At 26.7% G+C, this 21781-nt stretch overlaps 1 protein-coding gene across 1 annotated transcript; it reads left to right on the top strand.

The window, feature by feature from the left end:
- The first annotated feature begins 11634 nt into the window (after nucleotides 1–11634).
- LOC145842096 (proliferation-associated protein 2G4-like) lies at nucleotides 11635–19790 on the top strand. Its single transcript, XM_082949477.1, has 9 exons — nucleotides 11635–11786; nucleotides 12142–12270; nucleotides 13658–13766; nucleotides 14198–14360; nucleotides 16748–16890; nucleotides 17335–17495; nucleotides 17780–17926; nucleotides 18226–18353; nucleotides 19576–19790. Exons 1-9 carry the CDS (start codon nucleotides 11663–11665, stop codon nucleotides 19690–19692), a joined length of 1221 nt encoding a protein of 406 aa, XP_082805603.1. The 5' UTR covers nucleotides 11635–11662; the 3' UTR covers nucleotides 19693–19790.
- The last annotated feature ends 1991 nt before the right edge of the window (nucleotides 19791–21781 follow it).

Raw genomic sequence — 21781 nt, 5'->3', positions numbered from 1 at the left:
CACATGTTAGTTCTCCGCAACATTACGGAGTCTACAACTTTCACATCATAGTTGTCCGTAACACTAAAGTGTCAACAACTATTCAAGAATAGTGTATCAAAATTTAAGAAATTAACCTTTTACGCAATTCTATAACATACTCAGTCCTTTTTATTGTTGTCGTTACATATGTATGTCGTAAGTGCGGTCGATCTTGGCCAATTTAAAAGTACCATCGTAAAGCTCAGCTTGTTAGTAAAAGTTCCCATTGATTTTATATTTCTGCGAAAAGAAATAAAAATCTCATGTAGTTTTTTTTTTGCTAAAATTTAGTTTAAACACTAGAAAATTTTCTAACAACATCTAATATAAAATTTAAGAAAAATAAATTTTATACTACGGAAAGAAAGATCAAACAGTTTAATCACTACTGATAATTCGTGTCTTTTTAATACATCATAAGAAATATAATTCTTTCTAATTTTAACTAGCTTTAATTTCAAAACAAAAGTTTTCTTCATGTAGTTTCGAACATTTAAGAATTTGCTGTATGATCAAAACCTAAAACTTAAGAAGTTTTTAAAATTTTGCATACGCCTAATAAAAGGCCAACTATCTCACCTAATACATGGCCTACTACTGAGAAGACTACTAGGCCCACTAGTGTTGGCTAATTTATAAAGTCACTAAGCATAAAAAACAAACAAGTATTAATTGAGAGTTGTTAGCTGAAAAAACATTCTCTAAGAAAAACAAAAGTTAAAAAAAGTACTAAGATAATTTATTATAATTTTATGACTAGTCATCAATTTCTGCTTATAATCACCTGATGTCCAACTGTAACGCTAAAATTAAAAAAAAAAAGATCAAATCCTCGCTCCTGTCACCAACGAAAAGGACGTTGATGCTTTGAAAAATATGCTTGATCATAGTATTCCGCTACACTACACAGTCTAAAACTATCACAACACAGTATATACAACGATATAACTATCACATCACGAATGTTTTACAATTTAAACCAACCTTGTATTGTTTCAATCTAATGTGATGTGATAGTTGTAATGTTGCAGTACACTGTGATGTGATGGTTATATTGTTGCGGTCTACTGTGATGTGATAATTGTATTGATGCGGTCTACTTTGATGTGATAGTTGTAATGTTGCAGTACGCTGTGATGTGATGGTTATATTGTTGCGGTCTACTGTGATGTGATAGTTTTATTGTTGCATTCTACTGTGATGTGATAATTGTATTGATGCGGTCTACTTTGATGTGATAGTTTTATTGTTGCATTCTACTGTGATGTGATAGTTGTATTGTTGTGTCTACTGTGATGTGACAGTTGTATTTTCGCGGTCTACTATGATTCGACATGCAGAAATTGGTGATAAGTAACAAAATATTACAAAACGAATATTTTCCTTATAGTTTTTTGTTTTTTATATTTAACTACTCAATGTATTAATACTAGTTAGTTTGCTACTTATGGTTTGCTAATTATGGTGTTAGTGATGTTATGAATTAGCCACCACAAGTGAGCCTGATAGTACTCCAAGAAATAGGCCATGTATCAGTTGAGATAGTCGGCCTTTTACTAGGCCTATGCAAAACTGTGAAAATTTTTAAATTTATAGGTTTCGATCATACAGTAAATTGTTGTATGTTCGAGACTACATGAAAAAATGTTTTGTTTTGAAATGAAATTAAAATTAGTTAAAATTAGATAAAATTGGATTACTTAAGTTAAATAAAAAAATCACGGCTGATCAATAGTAATTAAACTATTTGATATCAATTTTTTCAATATGTTAAAAGGTTTTGCAAAATTTTATATTGGAGATTATTAGAAAAACGTCTAGTATAGTTTTTAAGTTAAATTTTAGGCTGAAAATTTTGAGAATAAATATGTTCGTTCTTTCTTTTCACAGAATGATAAAATTTATTGAAAATTTTTAATCTTGGCTTTATGATGGTACCTTTAAAATGGCCAAGATAGACCGCATTAAAGACATATGAAAATGTAAGACAACTCCGGAAAGTGTTGAGTTTTTAATAAGGTTGCGTCAAAGGCTAATTTCTTAAATTTTAATAAAACATTTAAGTGATAGTTTTTGACACCGTAATTTTCCGGAGAACTTTTATGCGATAGTTGTAGACTCCTTAATGTTGCGGACAACGTTGATCAAGCCCCTCTTTTAAAGCGTCAACAAAATAACAAGACCCAGGATTTGACTCATTTTTTGAAAAACTGTTTGGCTTTGCAGTATCAGGTTGTTATTAGTGTAAGTAGGTCACAGTGTAAAGTAGTTCTACTTACAATGGTTTGATATTTTAGTTTGTGTTGAAACTGAAGTCATTTTTATACAGAAAAATAAACACAGTTAGAAATACACTCTAACATAATAAGCCTTGTTATTTCAATTTACAATTTTTTAAAGGTAGTTATTGATTTCTATAAGCAAATCAAAAAACAGTTCAAGTTGTAAAGACAATAAGTTTAGAAGATTCATATATAAACGTCAGCAGCTCACTAAAATTGAAAAATTGCATACATAGTGCAAAAGGTATACTATCAAAATCCGACCGCGTTCAAAATCCACCCGATTTTTTTTTTCATTTTTTTTATTTACTAATTTGTCTTATATATTTTTATAACTTTTTTTATTTATTTTTTATTTATTTTTCACTATCACTGTTACCCCTAACCTTTACCCTCGTTCGATAAGCGATTCTCGAATTTGACTGGGTGGATTTTGATCGGGGGGATTTTGAACGCGGGTGGATTTTGAACGTGTCCCAGTGCAAAACTAAAATTAAAAAAAAAATTTTTTTCTAAAATTCTTGTCTCCCAGAAAAACTTCTTACAAGTTATTTGCGTTTTACCAAACCATCTGATCTTAGATTAACGTCTTAGTGAAGCTTGAATCACATACCTCTAATTAATCTAAAATATTTAAGAAAAAAATCAATCCCTCACTCCTGTCACCAACCAAAAGGACGTTAATGCTTTGAAAAATATGTTTGATCATAGTGTTCCGCTACAGTACAAAGTCTACAACTATCACATCAAAGTAGATACAACAATGCAACTATCACATCACAGTAGATACAACGATACAATTATCACATCACGAATGCTTTACAATTTAAATCAACCTTGTATCGTTTTAATCTTATGTCATGTGATAGTTGTATGTTGTAGTAAGCTGTGATGTGATAGTTGTATCTTTGCAATCTACTGTGATGTGATAGTTGTACTGTTGCAGTAAACTGTGATGTGATAGTTGTAATATTGCAGTACACTGTGATGTGATAGTTGGAATGTTGCAGTACACTGTGATGTGATAGTTGTAATATTGCAGTACACTGTGATGTGACAGTTGGAATGTTGCAGTCTTCCGTGATGTGACAGTTGGAATGTTGCAGTACACTGTGATGTGATAGTTGTAATTTTGCAGTACACTGTGATGTGATAGTTGTAATGTTGCAATAAACTGTGATGTGATAGTTGTACTGTTGTAGTAAACTGTGATGTGATAGTTGTAATTTTGCAGTACACTGTGATGTGATAATTGTATTGTTGCAGTAAACTGTGATGTGATAGTTGTATTGTTGCAGTAAACTTGATGTGATAGTTGTATTGTTGCAGTAAACTTGATGTGATAGTTGTATTGATGTAGTATACTGTGATGTGATAGACTGCTGTGTAAACATTGAAGTGATAGTTGTAGACTCCTTAATGTTGCGGACAACGTTGGTCAAGCCCCTCTTATAAAGTGTCAACAACGTTTTAACTAGTGACAGGAGTCAGGATTTAACTCATTTTTTGAAAAGCTGTTTGGCTTTGCAGTATCAGGTTCTTATAAGTGTAAATAGGTCACAGTGTAAAGTAGTTCTATTTACAAAGGTTTGGTATTTTATTTAGTATTTAAAATGAAGTAATTTATATACAAAAAAATAAACACAGTTAGAAATACACTCTATCATAATAAGCCTTTTTATTGTAGTTGACAAATTTTTTAAAGGTAGTTAATGATTTCTATAAGCAAATTAAAAAAAATTGCAAATTGTTAAGACATTAAGTTTAGGAGATACAGTGCTTCCTCGCTAATCCGGTCCTCGCTAATCCGGTTCCTCGCTAATCCGGCCGGTTTTAGTCGAGAAGTCGACTTATTTACTTTACCGTTTTTAGCGTTTAATTTGATTTTACTTGAAAAAGTATTCAATTTACGTTTTATAAGTATGCAAGCAATATATTGTTACGTCATAATAAAGTATCATTTGTATAATCTTAAGTCTTTTTCATACTTTTCTCGCTCAGTTGTTACAAACTTATTTATTATTTATTTGCAATTTCTCTGTCTTTGCTAAGCAAGTTACACTTTAATATACTACAATCAACATATCTGGTTAAAAAATGGATAAGACAGCAAAGAAACAAAAACGCGTTCAACTAACAATTGAAAACAAGTTAAAAGTTTGCGAAATGGCAAACAATAATGTGCCTAATGCAGTGTAGTTTTTTTCCATTAATTTTGAACTTATAAAATTTTGTTTTGTTTAGTTTTGTCTGTTTCAATTCTTTTTTCTTTGAATAAAGTAAAATAAATTAAATTAACAGAAATTTTATAGTACGTTTCGTTATATAAATTCATAATATAACTAAGGTAGATAATTTGTATAAAAAAGCGATATTTTGTTCTTATCCGGCCAAAGGCAAATCCGGCCGTATTTTCAAAAAAATCTTGCCCAACTTGGCCGGATTAGCGAGGAAGCACTGTACTTATATAAACGTCAGCAGCTCACGAAAATTGAAAAACTGCATACTTAATGCTAAACTAAAATTAGTATAAGTCTTACTTTAGGTATATTAGAATAGTTAGGTTGATTATTAACTTATGTATATATATATATATATATATATAATATAATGATAATATTATAATGTTAGTTTATTAAATTTTATGAGTGTAACAAAAAGTTTATGTTTATAAAATTCTTGCACACAGAAAAACTTCTTACAAATTATCATGCATTTTCCAAACCATTTGATCTTAGATTATAGTTTATTGAACAAAAAGCGAAAAAAAAAAACAAAAATTTTTGCTCAAAAATGTTTTTGTTCAATGACCTGGATAGCAAAAAGACCTCTCGGTCATCGAGTTGCATAACGTCATAGTCAAGCTTAAATTTCATTTTATACTTTTAATTAGTACTAGAAGAGCATACAATTACCATGAGCATCTAAAATCGTTTAAAAATGTAAAATAGACAATAGTATTATATCTAGAATTAGTAAATCTTTATGTTAATTAACTTAATCCTATAGAAAAAACTAAAAAAATCAGGAAATTTGATAATTCAAAAAAAATTTTTGTGTCAAGAATTTATTTTTTATAACACCATAAAATTTACACATAATTTCGTCATGATTTTATTGTATACTAAAATACAATGCATATAAACATAAAACATGTTGGTTGTAGTTAAAACAAACGCAAAAACTGAATTTGTAATTATGCTTTTATAAAAAAAAATTCTTAATAATTAGTTTTTGAAAAGTTTTTTTATATCTTCAAGACTTTTTTTAAAAGTTTTAACCACTAAAAAAAAAACTTTATATCTAAACTAATTATCGCAGTAGTACTTTTGCATTACAAAGCGATAGCTAAAATATTTTAAGCAGTTTATTTTCCTAGAAAACACAAAACTTATATAGTTAAATTACAGATGATTTGAAAATTGTATGAATTTTTTTTTAAATTGTCTATATAATATAACAATTGTTTAACTTTTAGAACTTTGCAAGGTTACAAAACAATTGTAATTATTAAAATTGAAAAGTAGTGAATGATACTTAAAAATTTTTATTAGTGAAGTATAAAGTAAACGTTATAAATTAAATATTTTTTTAAACTTAGTCATCTACCAGAGAGCTTCCTCATTTAAAATTTCAAAAATAGAATGCAATTTATATAAGAAATAAAATCAGTAAGTAAAGCAGAAATTTTACGTACTAAAACAAGATTTTGTACATTAGTTTATTTGCAGTACTTAACGACCGAGATGTCTTTTTGTGTACCCGGGTCCTTAAACCAAACATTTTTGAGCAATTTTGTGTTTTTTTGGTTTGTTCAATAAACTACTTATATTTGAAGAAAACTACCATACATTTTGCATTTACAGTACAGTAATCGCTTGAAAACTTAAAAATGTTTAGTACAGTAGAAATAAGTGAACTTTGAACAATTAATAAAGATGGTGTTAACAAATTTGTATGCTAATTTAACTTTTATAACAGATTGTTCTAGAACTTGGAATCTAGATTGTCAAAGTGTATATGGTAATATAAATAATTAATTAAAAAAATTTTAATGTAAAATTTTAACATTTTATTGCATAAATCGGTAAAAAAAAACCATTGAATTGAAAAATACTAATTAAATTGTGTGGTCTGAAAGCTTGGGGGTGTGCTTTGAAAACTCCTTGAGTTAAATTATGCAAGATCAAAATTCAGTGGTCCACACAATAAAAAAAAAAAAGTTTTTTATCATAAGAGAGGTACATATTATATAAGTTAATGCTTATGTAATTTTTTCAAACTTTCCTTTTCTCTTATTATTAAACATTGAAAATAAATTTTAAACTACTAGTGTTTGTCAATGCTTCTACCCTTAACCATCTCACCGAAAAACATCTATTATACTTAAAAATCTACAAAAGTATTACTTTTAAATTCCTTTAGTTTGTAGTGTTCCTTCAGTTTATATTTAAATTGCTTGCTGAGTAAGAATTTGGAAGTACTTCAAGCAATACAATAAGTGTAAAATTAAAACTTTCTTTGTTTTTATTTTGAAGTATATAAACATATATAGTATTAAGATAAAAACAAAAAATCACTAAGAATAATTGACATACCTAAAGAACAATTTGACAAACTCATTATTATAATATTGTTATTATTTAAAACCATTTATTAAGTATCAGGGTTGCCAAAAAGCTTGGAAATCAGAATCTTGACAATTTAGGCTATAAAACCTGTAATTTTGAACATAAATCACTATAAAACCTGGAATTTTAAACAATTTTTACATGTTGAATAAAAAAAATTTGTGATCCTCAAAAATTATTTTTATTAAAGAACACATTTGAAGTAGCCTTACAGTAATTTTTCAATGTTTTTATACTTTTAAACACAGTTTTTTACCTTAAATTTAAGTTTGAACTAAAAATAGACCCAAAAAATCGATCTTTTAAAAATCTGGAAGAAATTTTGAAAACCTGGAGAAAACTTGCCAAAGTTCAGTGGCAACCCTGTTTTAATGCTGTCATTACACCACAGAACCACCCATATAACATATCTAGTTCAAAACTTTTATAACTATAGTGGTGTAAAGCAATGTGATAATGTCTTAAAGGTGTTCAGTAATTTAATAGGGCATAAGGGGGGTCAAACATTATTTAACTAAAAATAACATTAAATCTTATTTGAAAGCTTGAAGTATAAACTACAAGCCAGTTTTTATAGAGTTAAAAATTTAAATTATGAGATATTGTAGTTTTTAATAAAAGTTTTACATATAGACCGCAAATTTTTTGCAGTAATTTTTTGGAATTTTTAAAAATCACCAAAAATCTATCTTCTATAGTTTATGAGCAAGAGACCTCAAACTTTCAGGAACCATTCCTTATATAGTTTAAAAGAATTATGTTGGAATTTTGAAAATATTAAAAAATAGAAAGTTTAGATAAAAAAAAAACAAAAAAAATAAGGTATTTTTTTATTTTTGTTTTTAAAATTTAAAAAAAATCCTGCATTCAATTTTTCAAAAAATTAGTTATAGACTTTCTGTAAAAATTTGAAAAAGATTGCTTAAAAAATGAAAGAGGAGATGGATTTTTAGTGAAATTGTCTTTTTATGCGTTTTTAGTTTCTGCCTTCCATTATGAACCAATTGAGGTCACAGACTTAGATTGCTCATATCTCAAAAATTACTTTGAATTTTTTTGAAACGATTAAAATGTCTGAAAGCTCAGATAAAACTCTATTAAATAAGATCAACTTGTAAAAATCAAGGTGGACCCCCCTATGCCTTTAAATTTATTTTTAAGAACTACATATTAAAATACTATTTAAGTAGCTTCTTGGTATCTTTTCAATGTTGTAATGCTATTAAAACAATTTTTTAATTTGAGTATAATTTTATACAAAAAGTTTGTTTTATAAAAACCTGGACAAAATTTACAAAAACTTTTAGCAACTTTGAACTAAAAAGATATTAGATTTTTAGTAAAATTGTCTATTTTATTTGTTTTAGTTTGTGCCTTGCAAATAATACCTATTGACTCTCTAAATTTGATTGCTTAAAGTTCAAATGAATTTCTAAAAATAGTAAAAAATGGTGATGGATTGGGTTTTATAGATAAAAAAAACAACTTTCAAAATTTATTTAGTTCCCTATGGCCTTAAGCTTGATTAACAGATTGTTTTTCAGTTTCTCAATCAATCAAATTTCTAAATTTTTCTATATTTCAATAATTTTAGGCGGACTGGATTTTTGACTCAAAGAATGGCAATTCCAATATTTAATTAAAACAGGTACCAGTTTTTTTATTTATAAACATTTTAAGAGTAAGGGCTTAATATATTTTTATTTCAAAAGTAAAAAACAGATGTTACATGAAAGATAAATGTATAATTAAGTTACAAGCTAGTATTTATAGAATGAAATAAAGTTTACATACAATACCTGTTTAAATTTTGAAGTATAGGAATTTTTGTAAACAGTTTCAAGTTCTGAATACAAATTTATGGATAGGTGGTATGGTAAAATATTTTTTTGATATCAAAAAAAAATAAAAATGCTATTTTTAGTTCTTAGCTTATAATTGTTTTACATGTGGCAAATATTATAAAAACACGTTGTTTAAAATTATGAATGGTTTAAAGAAAAATCTGCGGAGATTTATTTCAGTTTTGTAAAGTTTTGTAAAAGAAAAAGTTTAAATCTGTTTCCTACAAGTTATTCAAAATTTGTTAAAGATTATTCTGAGAAGTTTTAAAAATAAATGTTCAAAAACTGAAGGAGATGGATTTTTAGTAAAATAGTCTATTTTTTCTCTTTATTGATTGTGCCTCTCATAAAGAACCTATTGAAGGCTCTAACTTTGATTGTTTGTATCTCAAAAGTTACTTAAAATTTTAACAAGCAGTATAAAATAACAAGTAGCTTAAGGGCATATGAGAGGAGGGGTAAAACACTTTTTTTTCAAATTTACTCTTATTTTTTACTTAGTTGGATAAGTTAGAGCATTCAATAGGTTCTTAATGGCTAACTTAAAAGGTTAAAATAGACTATTTCACTAAAAACTTGAAACAAGCATGAACTTGGCTTGACAGCGTTTTTTAGGAATTTTATAAAAATGTCTAAAAAAAAGTTCAAATTATTTTCTTTATCTTTCTAGCTAATTGAAAACTTTTTTTTTATTCTAGAGAACAGTCCTTTGTCTTACATTAAAAAAAATCATTGAATTGGGGTTTGACTTTTTGAGTGGGGCTGATTTAAAAATTTAAAGTTTTATCTATTTTTTAATTTATACAAGCTTTTCCCCAAAAATTAAAAAAAAATTCAAAATTTTTTTAAAAACATACTTATTAAAATGAGTTTAATGATGTTTTAATATTTTTTTCAATTTTTTTTTTATACATATGCCTGAATAAATTTTTCAGAAAAATGCCAATTTTGCATGATTTTTGTTTTTCAGATATACAGCTTTTTATGCAAAAATAGATAAATTTTAAAAAAATATTTTATTTTTGCATAAAAAACTGTATATCTGAAAAATAAAAATGGTGCAAAATTGATATTTTTCTGAAAAATTTGTTCAGGCTTATGGTATTAAAAAAAAATTTACAACATTGTTAAACTCATTTTAATAAGTATGTGTATAAAAAAAAAATTGGAATAAAAATATTAATTTTGCAGAAAAGCTTGTATGAATAAAAAAAAAAGAAAAATACTCAAAAATTTTTAAAATACCCCATTCACAAATTCAAACCCCATTTCAATGGATTTTTTTTAAACTAAAGACAAAGGACCGTTCTCTAGAATAAAATAAAAAGTTTAAATTAGCTATTAAGATTTAGATTAGATTAGATAAGGAAAATGATTGGGTCTTAAGTTTGGTCATTTTTATAAAATTCCTAAAAAGACTCTCAAGCTAAGTTCACGCTTGTAAATTTAAATTCTCCTTAAGTTTTTGACCAATTGTTTTAAAACTTTTTAGAGTAATCTCAGATAAGTTTGAACAACTTGTAGGAATCAGATTTATTAATTAAAAAAAAGTTATAAATAATTAACAAATAATTAACTAAAAAGTCTTTTTTATAATTTTGATCATAATTTTTTTTGTAGATTTTTTAAAGAATCCGCTTCCTACAAATTTGATTTAAATTGCTTAAAATATGAAAGAAGATAGATTTTTGCTAGTTTTTCAAAATTCTGAGAATGAAGGGGTCCAACACTTTTTTTTACAAAAATTAACTTTGGCTTTTATATAAAAGCTTTTAGTACAAACCACTAGCGAGTTTTTATAGAATTCAAAAATATCATTTAACTTATGAGACATTTTTTTTTTAAGTTTCTAATACAAACGTATGGACTGCAAACTATTTTAGGTCAATTTTCTTGGAAATTTTAAAAATCACTAAAATCTTTCTCCTCCTTCATTTCTAAGTAATCTTCTTCAAATTTTCAGGAAATGTTTCTAATATTAAAAGAAAAAAAAAAAAAAAAACGTTACTTATGAATTTTAATAATTTAAAAAAATAAAAATTTTATGACATAAATAAAAAAATTTACTTGAAATTTTTAAAGTTCTAAGTAATGTTTTTTTGATATTGTATAAAGATAAGACTGTAAAAGTTTAAAGACTGCTTAAAAAATGTAGAAGATAGGTTTTAAATAAAATGGTGTTTTTTGCTGTTTTAGTTTTCCCTTCCCATAGGGAACCTAATATGCGGCCCACTTTGACTGGTCATATCTCAAAAAATAGTTCTAATTTTTTAAAACAATAAAAAATATCTTGAAGCTTAGAAAAACTCTATAAAATAAGATCACCTTGTAAAAAACATGGCTTACCCTCCCACCAAATCCTTGATATTGTAAGCATATTTTATAAAAAAATTGTTGTTAAATTGCTTTGAAAATGTAAAAGAATAATTTTTTGTTTAGTCTTAAAAAATTTCAAGAGAATTGACCATGAAAACTTTTCCTTTATTTTATTGTATTGGACATATATGAGAACTGACTATATCTAAGAAAATAATTAAGGCTTGAAACCAATAAACTATGTATTTTCATTATATATTTACTGTAAGCTCTCAAGAAAAAGCCAGTGTAAATTTTTGTTAACAAATGTTTGATCTTCTGTTTAGCCTTTATTTTACACAAAATTAACTTTTACTACATAATAAGGTGCCATGTGGTTTCTGAATTATGTATAAAACAGTTTTTTTTTGTGTCATCTGGCAAGTACAAAAACAGTTGTCAGAAATTAAAAAAGCTGCAATTTACTGATTTGATCAACTGAAATATGAGTTTAATTGTTTTTGTGAATTATATCCTTCAATTTTTTATATGCACAGATAGATATAATTTAGGAAATCTAATTAACAAAATGCCAGCTTCAGTAAGATCATCTTCTGCTTCCTCTGTCAGCAGTTCTGACGATGAAAAAGAACTGACCATTGCTGATACCAATGTAGTAACCAAGTACAAAATGGCTGGTGCCATGAATGATAGTTAGTTCTTTTAATTGCTTTTGATGTTAAACTTGAATATAAATATAGTACTTTATATTATAATAGTGAAAATTTTTGAACAATAGTGTAGTACAACTTGGTTGAATAACAACTATAAGTTAAAATAGTATCTTAGTAAATATTGCTGATGATAGGAAAATGATAATAAATGACCTATAAAATGCATATAATTAGCTAAACAAAAAGCTTTTTTTATAATTCATTTAATTTTAATTTTTTTATTGAAGAATCAGTTTGAGATTCCATTTAGCAATGAAACTAAGTAAATGTAAATTTTATAATATATGTATAATTTAACACAAGTATTTATTTAATTTAAGCTAAAATTAAACAGAGGTTATGAGGGCTGTTATTAACCTTTGTTGTGCCGGAGCAAATGTGCTTGATCTTTGCAAGTTTGGTGATGAACAAATTGTCAAAGAAGCCGGTACAGTTTTCAAAAAAGAGAAGGAAATGACTAAAGGTTATTAGTTATTTTATTAATTTATTTAGTTAAAGTATATATGTTTTAATATAAGTTTATCTTGAACATTATTTAAATATTGTGATTAAAAATATTTATCAAAATTAAGTTATATTGTATAAATAAGTAGTACAAAGTTGCCACTTTACCTGGAAATACCTGGAATTTGACAATTTAGGTAGAAAATACCTGGAAAAACCTGGAACTTTTAATAATTTTTACATGTTCAGTTGTAAAAGTTTGATTTGACATAAAAAATCTACCATATAGGTAAAATCTTTTTGTCATCATCAAAATTTTTTTTATTAAAAAACACATTTAAAGTAGCTATACAGTATGTTTTCAATGTCTTATACTAGAAAACACAGCTTCTTTCCTAAAACTAAACTTTAAACTAAAAACATACCCAAAAATGTGTACTTTTAAAAATCTGGAAGATATTAAAAAGACCTGGAAAATTATTTTTTAAAACAAATGGCAACCCTGGTAGTATTGAAACCCTAGATTCCTTTGTGTATTTTATGTACTTTGATGATAAAAAGTCACAAAAAAATCAACTTTTTTAAAATAGTAATGCAAAGGTTGAAAGTTTGTAAGAAGCCAGATTAAGTGGGAATGGTCAAATATGCACAAAAAAAAAAAACAAAAAAAATTAAAAGAATCGAAAATAAAACTAAGAAAAAAACAATACAGAAGAAAAATAAATTCTGACCTAGGGTTAGGGGTAACAGTAATAAAAATAAAATAAATAGTAAATATTATTAGAAAAAATCAAACAAAAAGAAGAAGAAAGAAGAAAAAATTTACTGCCCAAGGGTTAAGGGAAACAGTGATAGTAAAAATAAAGTAATTAAAAAATTATGAATAAACAAAACAAAAAATCAAACCGTGCAAAAGTGTTCCTTAGTGCATATTTGACTCCTACGCAGATTAAGTACATAAATTATATTGTTGTCAGTCGTTTTATTTTATTAAAATAAATAACAATTATGTTGTTTTGGAGAGACAATAAAAAGGTTTTGTTGCTTATTTGCATTTAAATTAGCAGAACATTTTAAAGCTTAAACTAAATTTGTATATTTTATCAGGCTGTAAGATCATGATATTTGATTCAGTTTTAACAGCTAGTTTAAATAGCTTTATATTGTTCTAGTTATAAAGTAAAGTATTTTTGAAGTTTGAAATTATGTTTTATAATTTTTTTTTAAGTAATAACTGTGCAGTTTTAAATATATTTAAAAAAATTTGGCTTGTAACTAAAAATGTCAAAATTTATTACAGAATTAGTTAAAAGTTCTAAGCAAAGTAATATCTAATAAAATTCAGCACCAATTTCAAAAGCTGGTTAATTAAACAAACACAAAAACTTAACAAACAAAACGTTCAGGTGTCGCTTTTCCCACATGCATATCGGTGAACAACTGCGTGTGCCACTATTCTCCCCTTGAAAGTGAAAGCAACGTTGTCGAACTCGTTGATGGAGACGTTGTTAAAATGTATGTTTAGATTTAAATTGGATTTAGTTTGTGATAATGTTTTTAATGTAATAGTTTTGTATTGATCATTATAAATGTTAGCATCTTATAAAGTTTTGTGTAAAAGTGAACAACTGAAATTATTAGAACCCTTTTACTAAGTTATTATTGATCATTAAACAGAATATATTTTTATACGTGTTGTGTATATTTAATTAATATATAGAGTTTTTATATTTTTATAGTTTCTAGCGGCCTCTCTATAATGTTGAATGATATTTTTATTTTAAACACAAGTACTACATAATACATAACTTTAAAATTTTTCACAACTCCCCTTTTTTACTTGTTGTAATTCAAATATATAAAAAATATACATTATAAAAATAAATGAAAACAATGCAATGTAAATAAAATACTTCTTTGATTTTTACAAGTAAATTTTCACACAGCGACTTGGCAACCCACATCGACGGATTCGTCGCTTGCGCGGCTCACACGCTGGTTGTTGGCGCCAACAAGGAAAACCCGGTGACTGGTAGGAAGGCTGACGTCATCAAGGCCGCCTACTACATGTCCGAAGCACAAATCAGAGTGGTGAAACCGGATAACAAGGTTTTATATGATTTTGTGAATAAAAAATTTTTAAAAGTGTTTTTTTGTAAAATACTAGAAAAATATTAGTTTACTTAAAGTTGGATATCAATTAATACTAGTTGTTTCATATACAGATTAAAATGTTTATAAAGTCATATATTAATGAGTATCAATTTAAAACTAATCTGAATTTATTATTGATATTTATTAAAATCTTGATACTTAATAGGTGTTTTTAAGCGAATGCTGTAGAGCTTTAAAACAAACTGTCTAAATGAAATAGACCAAACAATTCATAGGTTTCGTTATTAAGACGTTATTAATGAAAAACGGCTTATTCAAATAGATTACTCTTGATTATTTTATTCTATGAGTTATTTTATTTTTAGAGTAAAATGTTTTTAAATAAAAGATAAAATTGTGAAAATTATTATTAATCCAGTTATATAATTATACTTTTTTAGACTCAAAATATATTTCCATTTAAACTAAATAAAATTAAACTTATACATAAGTAAGTATTTTTCTGAGAATTTGTAAACTGTGTACAACAATCAAATAGGCTTTCATATATTTTTATCAAAACAAAGCTCAGAGCTTGTAATTTTTGAAGCACCACTATATTATCTAAACAAACTGCTTTAAATCGATAATATCGTGCAGACTGTATATACTACGAAATTGAGTTTTATTACTAACAAAATATTTACTTTAAATAGTATTGCTTACACTTTTTCTTTTTTAGTGTCAAAGTAAAGTACAAATTTTGTTCTTAAACGAATGTACTCGTTTATTTTACTGCTGAGATAAAATTCTGTAAACATTTATTTAGTGTGTGTATACATGCTTTTTAGTAAAAACTTAATTTATAACATTTATTTTTTAATGAAAAGCTAACATATATTATATAATTTTATTTTTTACATGAATTCGATTCTCAGAAAAAAGTTAAAAAAAAAAACTATTTTTCCCTCTAGACTGTGCGCACGTGAATTTATTGGAAAATTATTATATTCAAACCATAAGTAGTCAAGTAGCATTTAAAATTTTGTCATTATTAGTTTACACGTTAAACACATTTAGTACAAAATAACTTGATACCGTTCTTTATTGGTGTTGTGCTTTAATTATAAATTTTTGAATTTTTTAGTATTTTGGTTTTAAATCAGGTTTGTTTGGATTTATCTTTATGTTAATAAAAAGCTGTGGTGAAAACTTTTTATTGATATGTGCTTAAATAATGTACTTTTTATAATATCTTTCAGTTAGTGTTTTTTTTTATTAGTTTAAGTTTCTAAGAGTTTTAACAAATATGTTGTAGTTTTTAAGTATATGATAAAAGTATGTAATAGCAGTGTTCGTGCGCGTCAGGCTAAATCCGGCTAAGTCAGTTTTTATGAAAAAAGTTGAAAAACGTCAGGCTATATCAGTTTTTTATTTAAAAATTTGAGAATCTCAGTTTTCCTCAGTTCAAATGCTTGAAAATTTTTGATTAAAAAAAAAGAAATAATTCTAATATCAAATTGAGATGTGAATTTATTTCTAAATAAAGATTTAGTTATTAAAGACAAAATCAGTCAGTATTTGTAAAAATAAGTGCTTAAAGTTGAAACCTTTTGTTGAATCTCTAAAACAAATTTTAAGAATTTTTATTATTTTGTTTTGATTAGATTGTATACATCATAATTTTGAAAATTCATAAAAAAAATACGATTTAAACATTACAGTTAAATACAACAACTTTGCTGTTTGTTTGAATCTTAATACGCGTGTAAGCGTTTCCTTTTAAATTTCAATAAAACACGACAATGCACGTCGTTTTATTATAAATCTTCTGGTTATAATGTTTTTACTTAGTACTCAATTAAATTGAATAATTGTGTTTAGTAATATATATTAAATTTTTACACTAGTTATAGATTAGATATAACATTTATTTTAAAACTTATCACTGAATTTGTAATGTTAAGGGCATAGGGGGGAGGTCAATAACTTTTTTCACAATTTATTCTTATTTTATTGAGTTGTAACTAAGCTCTGAGTTGCCTTTTACAGATTTTAAAACTCACAAAACTTTGAGATAAAGCTAGTTGAAGTCAGAGACTACAATAGTACTAATCAAGACCCCCAATACCTATAAATGACTTCTAAAGGGGATTTTCTCTACTTTGAAAAAATGTCAGGCTAAATTGGTCTCAGTCAGGCTAAATTAAAAAAAAAATTCGCGCACGAACACTGAATAGTATATATTAAACTAAATTCTTATTTGTTTTCCAAAGTTGGATTATCTAAAAACTTTTTTTTTCAAAATAGTTTGATTCTTTTTTTTCAAATAACACTTAATAAAATATCTATGACATTTAAACAATGTTTATCACCAGTAATCAAACATCAAATTGTTTCAGAGCGACTACGTGACCACTGTGTGCAACAAGGTGGCCGACGATTTCAAGTGCAACTCGGTCAGCGGCATGCTCTCCCACCAGCTGAAGCGGAACGACATCAGCGCCGAGAAGTCCATCATCTCCAACCCGAGCGAGAGGCAAAAGTTAGTCTGCATGAAAATTTTTGTTTTCGTACAAAGACGTATTTCTGGCTAGTACACGATAGTGCTTATTTAATGATGACTTTATAACAGTTATTATCTTGTGTACTTTTTACTTTAAAGATGACAATCAAAGTTTTTAACTTAAATATAAGGAGAATGATCAATTCAAAATTTTTAATTTCTATTTGAATAAGATTCTATTCTATTGATGATCTCGTTTGACTAGTTTCAAGCGAGTGAAACATTGTATTGTTAATAAAATTAAAACTTTAAAATTCAGTTATTATCTTAATGAAATTTTTAAGTAAAATACTTTTAAATTACAATCCTGCAAAAGACATGAGTAAAACTACCCCGCTGAATTTTACCTTAAGATTACAACCTACTCACTTTGTACCGCTTTTGTTCTTGTTTTTTGTACCCTGTAAAGAACCATGAATGCAGGGCCGAGCACAAGGAGAGCAAGTTCGAGGAGCACGAGGTCTACGCGCTCGACTCGTTCGCCAGCACCGGTGAGGGAAGCGCCAGGGAAATGGACGCCAGAACCACCGTGTTCAAGAGGAACCCCGAAATCATCTACCAGCTCAAGATGAAAGCTTCCAGAGGTTTACTAACAACACTTGAGTTTTTTTATATGGTATATATTTTTTTTTAATGCTTTCAAAACTGAATTAATTTTTTCTTTTTAACTAATACAAGTTTTGTAAATAATCTTAATGTATATAGTTTTAAGTATTGTTTTAGCAGTATTAAAAAGAAAGCTATTGATGACAAATATTTTAAGTAACTTGACCTAACTTTTACTAATTAACTTTCTGTTGATTGAGCAGTTTTAAGCAAAGGTGTGTGAGAGAACAAATCATGTTATAATAAAAACAATATCTCACAGCAACGTACAGCGAGATCACGAAGAAGCACAACAGCATGTGCTTCAACCTGCGAACGTTGGAAGACGAGAAGAGGTCGAAGATGGGAATAGTGGAGTGCGTCAAGCACGAAGTTTGCACCCCGTTCCCCGTCATGTTCGAAAAAGAAGGTTTGTAGCGAAAGTTATGCTTCTAAATTAAGGTGGTTAAACATCCGTGTTTTGAGTTGTGTTGTCTTGTGAGCACCGCTTTAGTGGTAGATGTATTATTTTGAGTGATGGTAAGTAATGAAACTATAGTTGTTGCCGATAATTTTTAAAACTGAACGATAAACATATTTCAAATTATTTGATGATTACGAGTTATTTAAATACTTGTTAAACTCACATATTCAGTAGCTGAAACTTTGAGGTACTGAGTCATTTTGTTAATAGAAACTGCAAATTACTATAAACTTAATTAACTCCAGGTGAATTCGTCGCTCAATTCAAGTACACAACACTTCTGATGCCCAATGGTCCTCTGAGAATTACTCAAAGTTTTTACGATCCTTCAGTCATTAGCAGTGAAACCGAAGTTACCAATCCAGATATCAAGGTAATTATTATTCTAATGTAAATAATTGGTTATGAGATATTCTAGAATAATTTAGTAATAGTTTTAAAATATGTAAAACATTATTTGTTAATATTCTTAGTTTAATGTTTTTTTTTTCAATTATTGTAAAATTAATTAATTTTAATTTTATACTTTAACTATATTTTATTAGTTTTTATAATGGTTTTAGTAGTATTTATAGTTTTGTAATATCGTTCTTAGTAAGCTTATATTTAATAAAGATTTTCAAAAGAGTGGGTGGGTTTATTTTTTAAATATGATTTCATTAAAGTAGCATAACTTAACTAAAAGTATAACGACAGTCTAAATCGTGACAACTTTGCATGAACCCCTGATTGTTTTATCTTAAAATTGCCATTTTATACAATTTGAAATTATTCTATACAATTTCAATGAGTTTTATTATTTGAATAATTTGTCTTAGAAATATTTTTACAATTTTTTTAAACAAACAGTAAAACTTAAATTTTAAGATTAAATGAAAAAGATTTGTGAAATAGTTTAAGCTTTGTACCTGATCTTCATTTTATAAAAGGGTGTTTAAAAAAGTTTTTTTCAAAATTTTTGTCTCTATTAATCCACTGACACTTTTTAATTTGAAATCGTTTTAAGATTAATTAGGAATCAATTCAAAAGTTAAAGTTAAGGACAATAATAACTCTAAAAATTTATAAATTAATTGTTAATGTATTAAACGATAAGTCGTTCATGTACTTGCCGAAAGTTAATATATATATATATAAATAGTGTCCTATTACATTATTGTAATCAAAACAATTTACTAAGCTCTGAAATTTCAACCTTTTGAATTTAAAGGCAAATTTTTCAGTAAATGATAACTTTATTTTACTATCTGCGTTTATCTGTATTTTAAAAACGAACAGCTTCTTGTGTTTCATTATTATTGAACTGATAAACGCCTCTGTAGATAACGTTCGTACATACTGAAAAAGATAATAATTAACAATATGTTACATGTTAGTACGTAAGTATTTACTATTCCTTTTATACTTTTATACGTGTTCTATGTATAAATTTTTCATTAATAAATTCAAATATTGTTATTGAAGTTGTATACCTCTGTAAATACAAACTTGGTACGCTATTATGAAAAAAAGGTAGTTTTAATTTCTTTAAAAAACCTATTGAAACTTAAACTCAACGAAACAGAAGTAGTAAAAATTATAATAATATTGCACAGGCACTTCTCGCCACTTCGATCAGGAACAAAAACAAGAACCAAAAGAAAAAGAACAAAAAGAAGGCGAAGAAAGCAGCGGCTGCCGCCCCCGCCGCTGTTGTAGAAGCTGCTGCTTAGTTTTTTGTGTGAAATTAGACGAATGTGTGTAGTATACTTTTCTCAACTTAGTTTAGGCTCATAAATGAATTTTAATGTAAATAAATTTTCAACATAGATGTTTTGACTAATATCTTCGAATACTATTTATTTAAGAAACCGAAACTTATAGGTGCAGTACTGGTGCGATCTATTCCACAAATTAAAATCCTACCATATCTAAACGGGATAATTCTTATCCTTGCTTATTCTTTTAAAAGCGGGTTCGTGATAATTAAAAAAAAAGAAGCTTATGCTAGTTTTAAATCAGCTTATTCTGAAGAATTATACACAAAAGTCTGCCTTTATGAATAAAAAATATTTATAAAAACTTCTAAAAATTGTACAAAATTCGAAGAAAAATATAAGTGTCGTGAAAAGAATTCAGAATAACTATGAACCAATCAGTATACCTTTGTTAATCGAATTAATGAAAAATATATTTATAAACTACAAGTTGAAAATTTAATATAAGCATTTTTGTAACTTCTATAGCAGGGTAGGCAAACTATGGGGCAAATGTGAATTGCCAGGCAAAAATTTTTGAACCGCGTGTACTTTTTGAATAAAAAACAAGTTAAGCTCAAAACATAACAAATATGACCTTTTTAGTAATCCTCTTTGTTTTACAGAACTGTTATTAGATGTATATACTTTTTTAAAGTAAACATTTTCAAGATACTAATTCTGTTGAAGTTTTTATTTAATTGACCCGCAAAATGTACTTTTTAGTAAATTTTACCCAATCCTCACAGAAGTTTTCCGATCCATATTCTATAGGAACAAGAATTTTTTTTAAATAGCATTGGTTATTAATTAAGAAATTACTTATTACTGTGATTTTTTTTGTGCTCAATGTTTGCTTGGACTTGAAATTTTTTATTTTTCAGGTAACTTTTTTATAAACCTAGTGTATAAGTTTGTTTGTCTACAAAAAAGGCAAAATTCATTAGGGCAGGGTTTTTTAAACTTTTTTTTATTAGGTCTCCTTAAAAGAAAAAAAGCAATAGTAGCCTCCGATAAGACTTCTCAAAAAACTACCCAATAACCTTTTTTGCTCTTTACCATGTACTCCAAAATATCTAGTGTAAAATTTTAAATTTTTTAGTAAAATTTAGTGTAAGTTTGGAGTTTTTAGTATCAAAACTACCTTTAAATATGTCTAGAAACCATGGTTGCCACTTTACCTGGAAGACCTGAAATTTCAAAATTTAGGCAAAAAAAAACCTGGAATTTTATCAATTTTCACATGTTCCGTAGTAAAATTTTGATTTGACTCCAAAATTCTATCATATAAATAAAAATCTTTTGTCATCATCAAAATTTTTATTTATTAAAAAACATATTTAAAGTAGCTTAACAGTATCTTTTTAATGTTTTTATACTATCTAATACAGTTTCATACCTTAAACTTAACTCTAAACTAAAAATTGACCCAAAATCTGTTTAAAAACTTTAAAAAACCTGGAAGAAAATTGGAAAACCTGAAAAAACGAGTGGCAACCCTGAGGAATTTTTTTGCTCTTCATCATCAACTCTAAAATATTTAATTTAAGTTTCAAAGTTTGGTCTCGTGATCTTATTACTAGTCACGTCCCCTCTTTACGGCTTATGGCCCTCCAAATTTATGAAACAACCCCCAAGGGAGCAGTAAGAAACCCAACTCAACTTAATATTTAAAAAACTTTTATATTTAATTAAATGTGATTTGCTTACCTTAAAAAAAAACTAATTTTCGCCTGTAACAGGATTTTTAGAAATAATAGTAAGAAAAATAATAGATATAAGTTGATAACTGATAAGTTGGATTAGTAGATGATGTTTACAGAGCTTTACAAGTTACTCCAACATATATGCTAGACAAAGTCAATCTTACTAAATTCAAATGTAAAAAAAGTTGAAATTATATTTTGAACATGATTTTTCTTATTAACTTTTGATAAAAGATTCAACCTAAAGATAATATAATAAAAAAATTTCATCAGGTATTCTTTAAGACTATTCAAGAAGTTCAAGTACTTAAAATAACTGATAATTACATCAAAAATCACTAAGTATTATGTAATACTGA

This window comes from Thalia democratica, chromosome 8, assembly GCF_965202585.1.
Source record: "Thalia democratica chromosome 8, ktThaDemo2.hap1.1, whole genome shotgun sequence".
Classification (NCBI taxonomy): domain Eukaryota; kingdom Metazoa; phylum Chordata; class Thaliacea; order Salpida; family Salpidae; genus Thalia; species Thalia democratica.
Note: the sequence above shows the minus strand (reverse complement) of the source record. Positions and strands in the feature narration are given on the sequence as shown.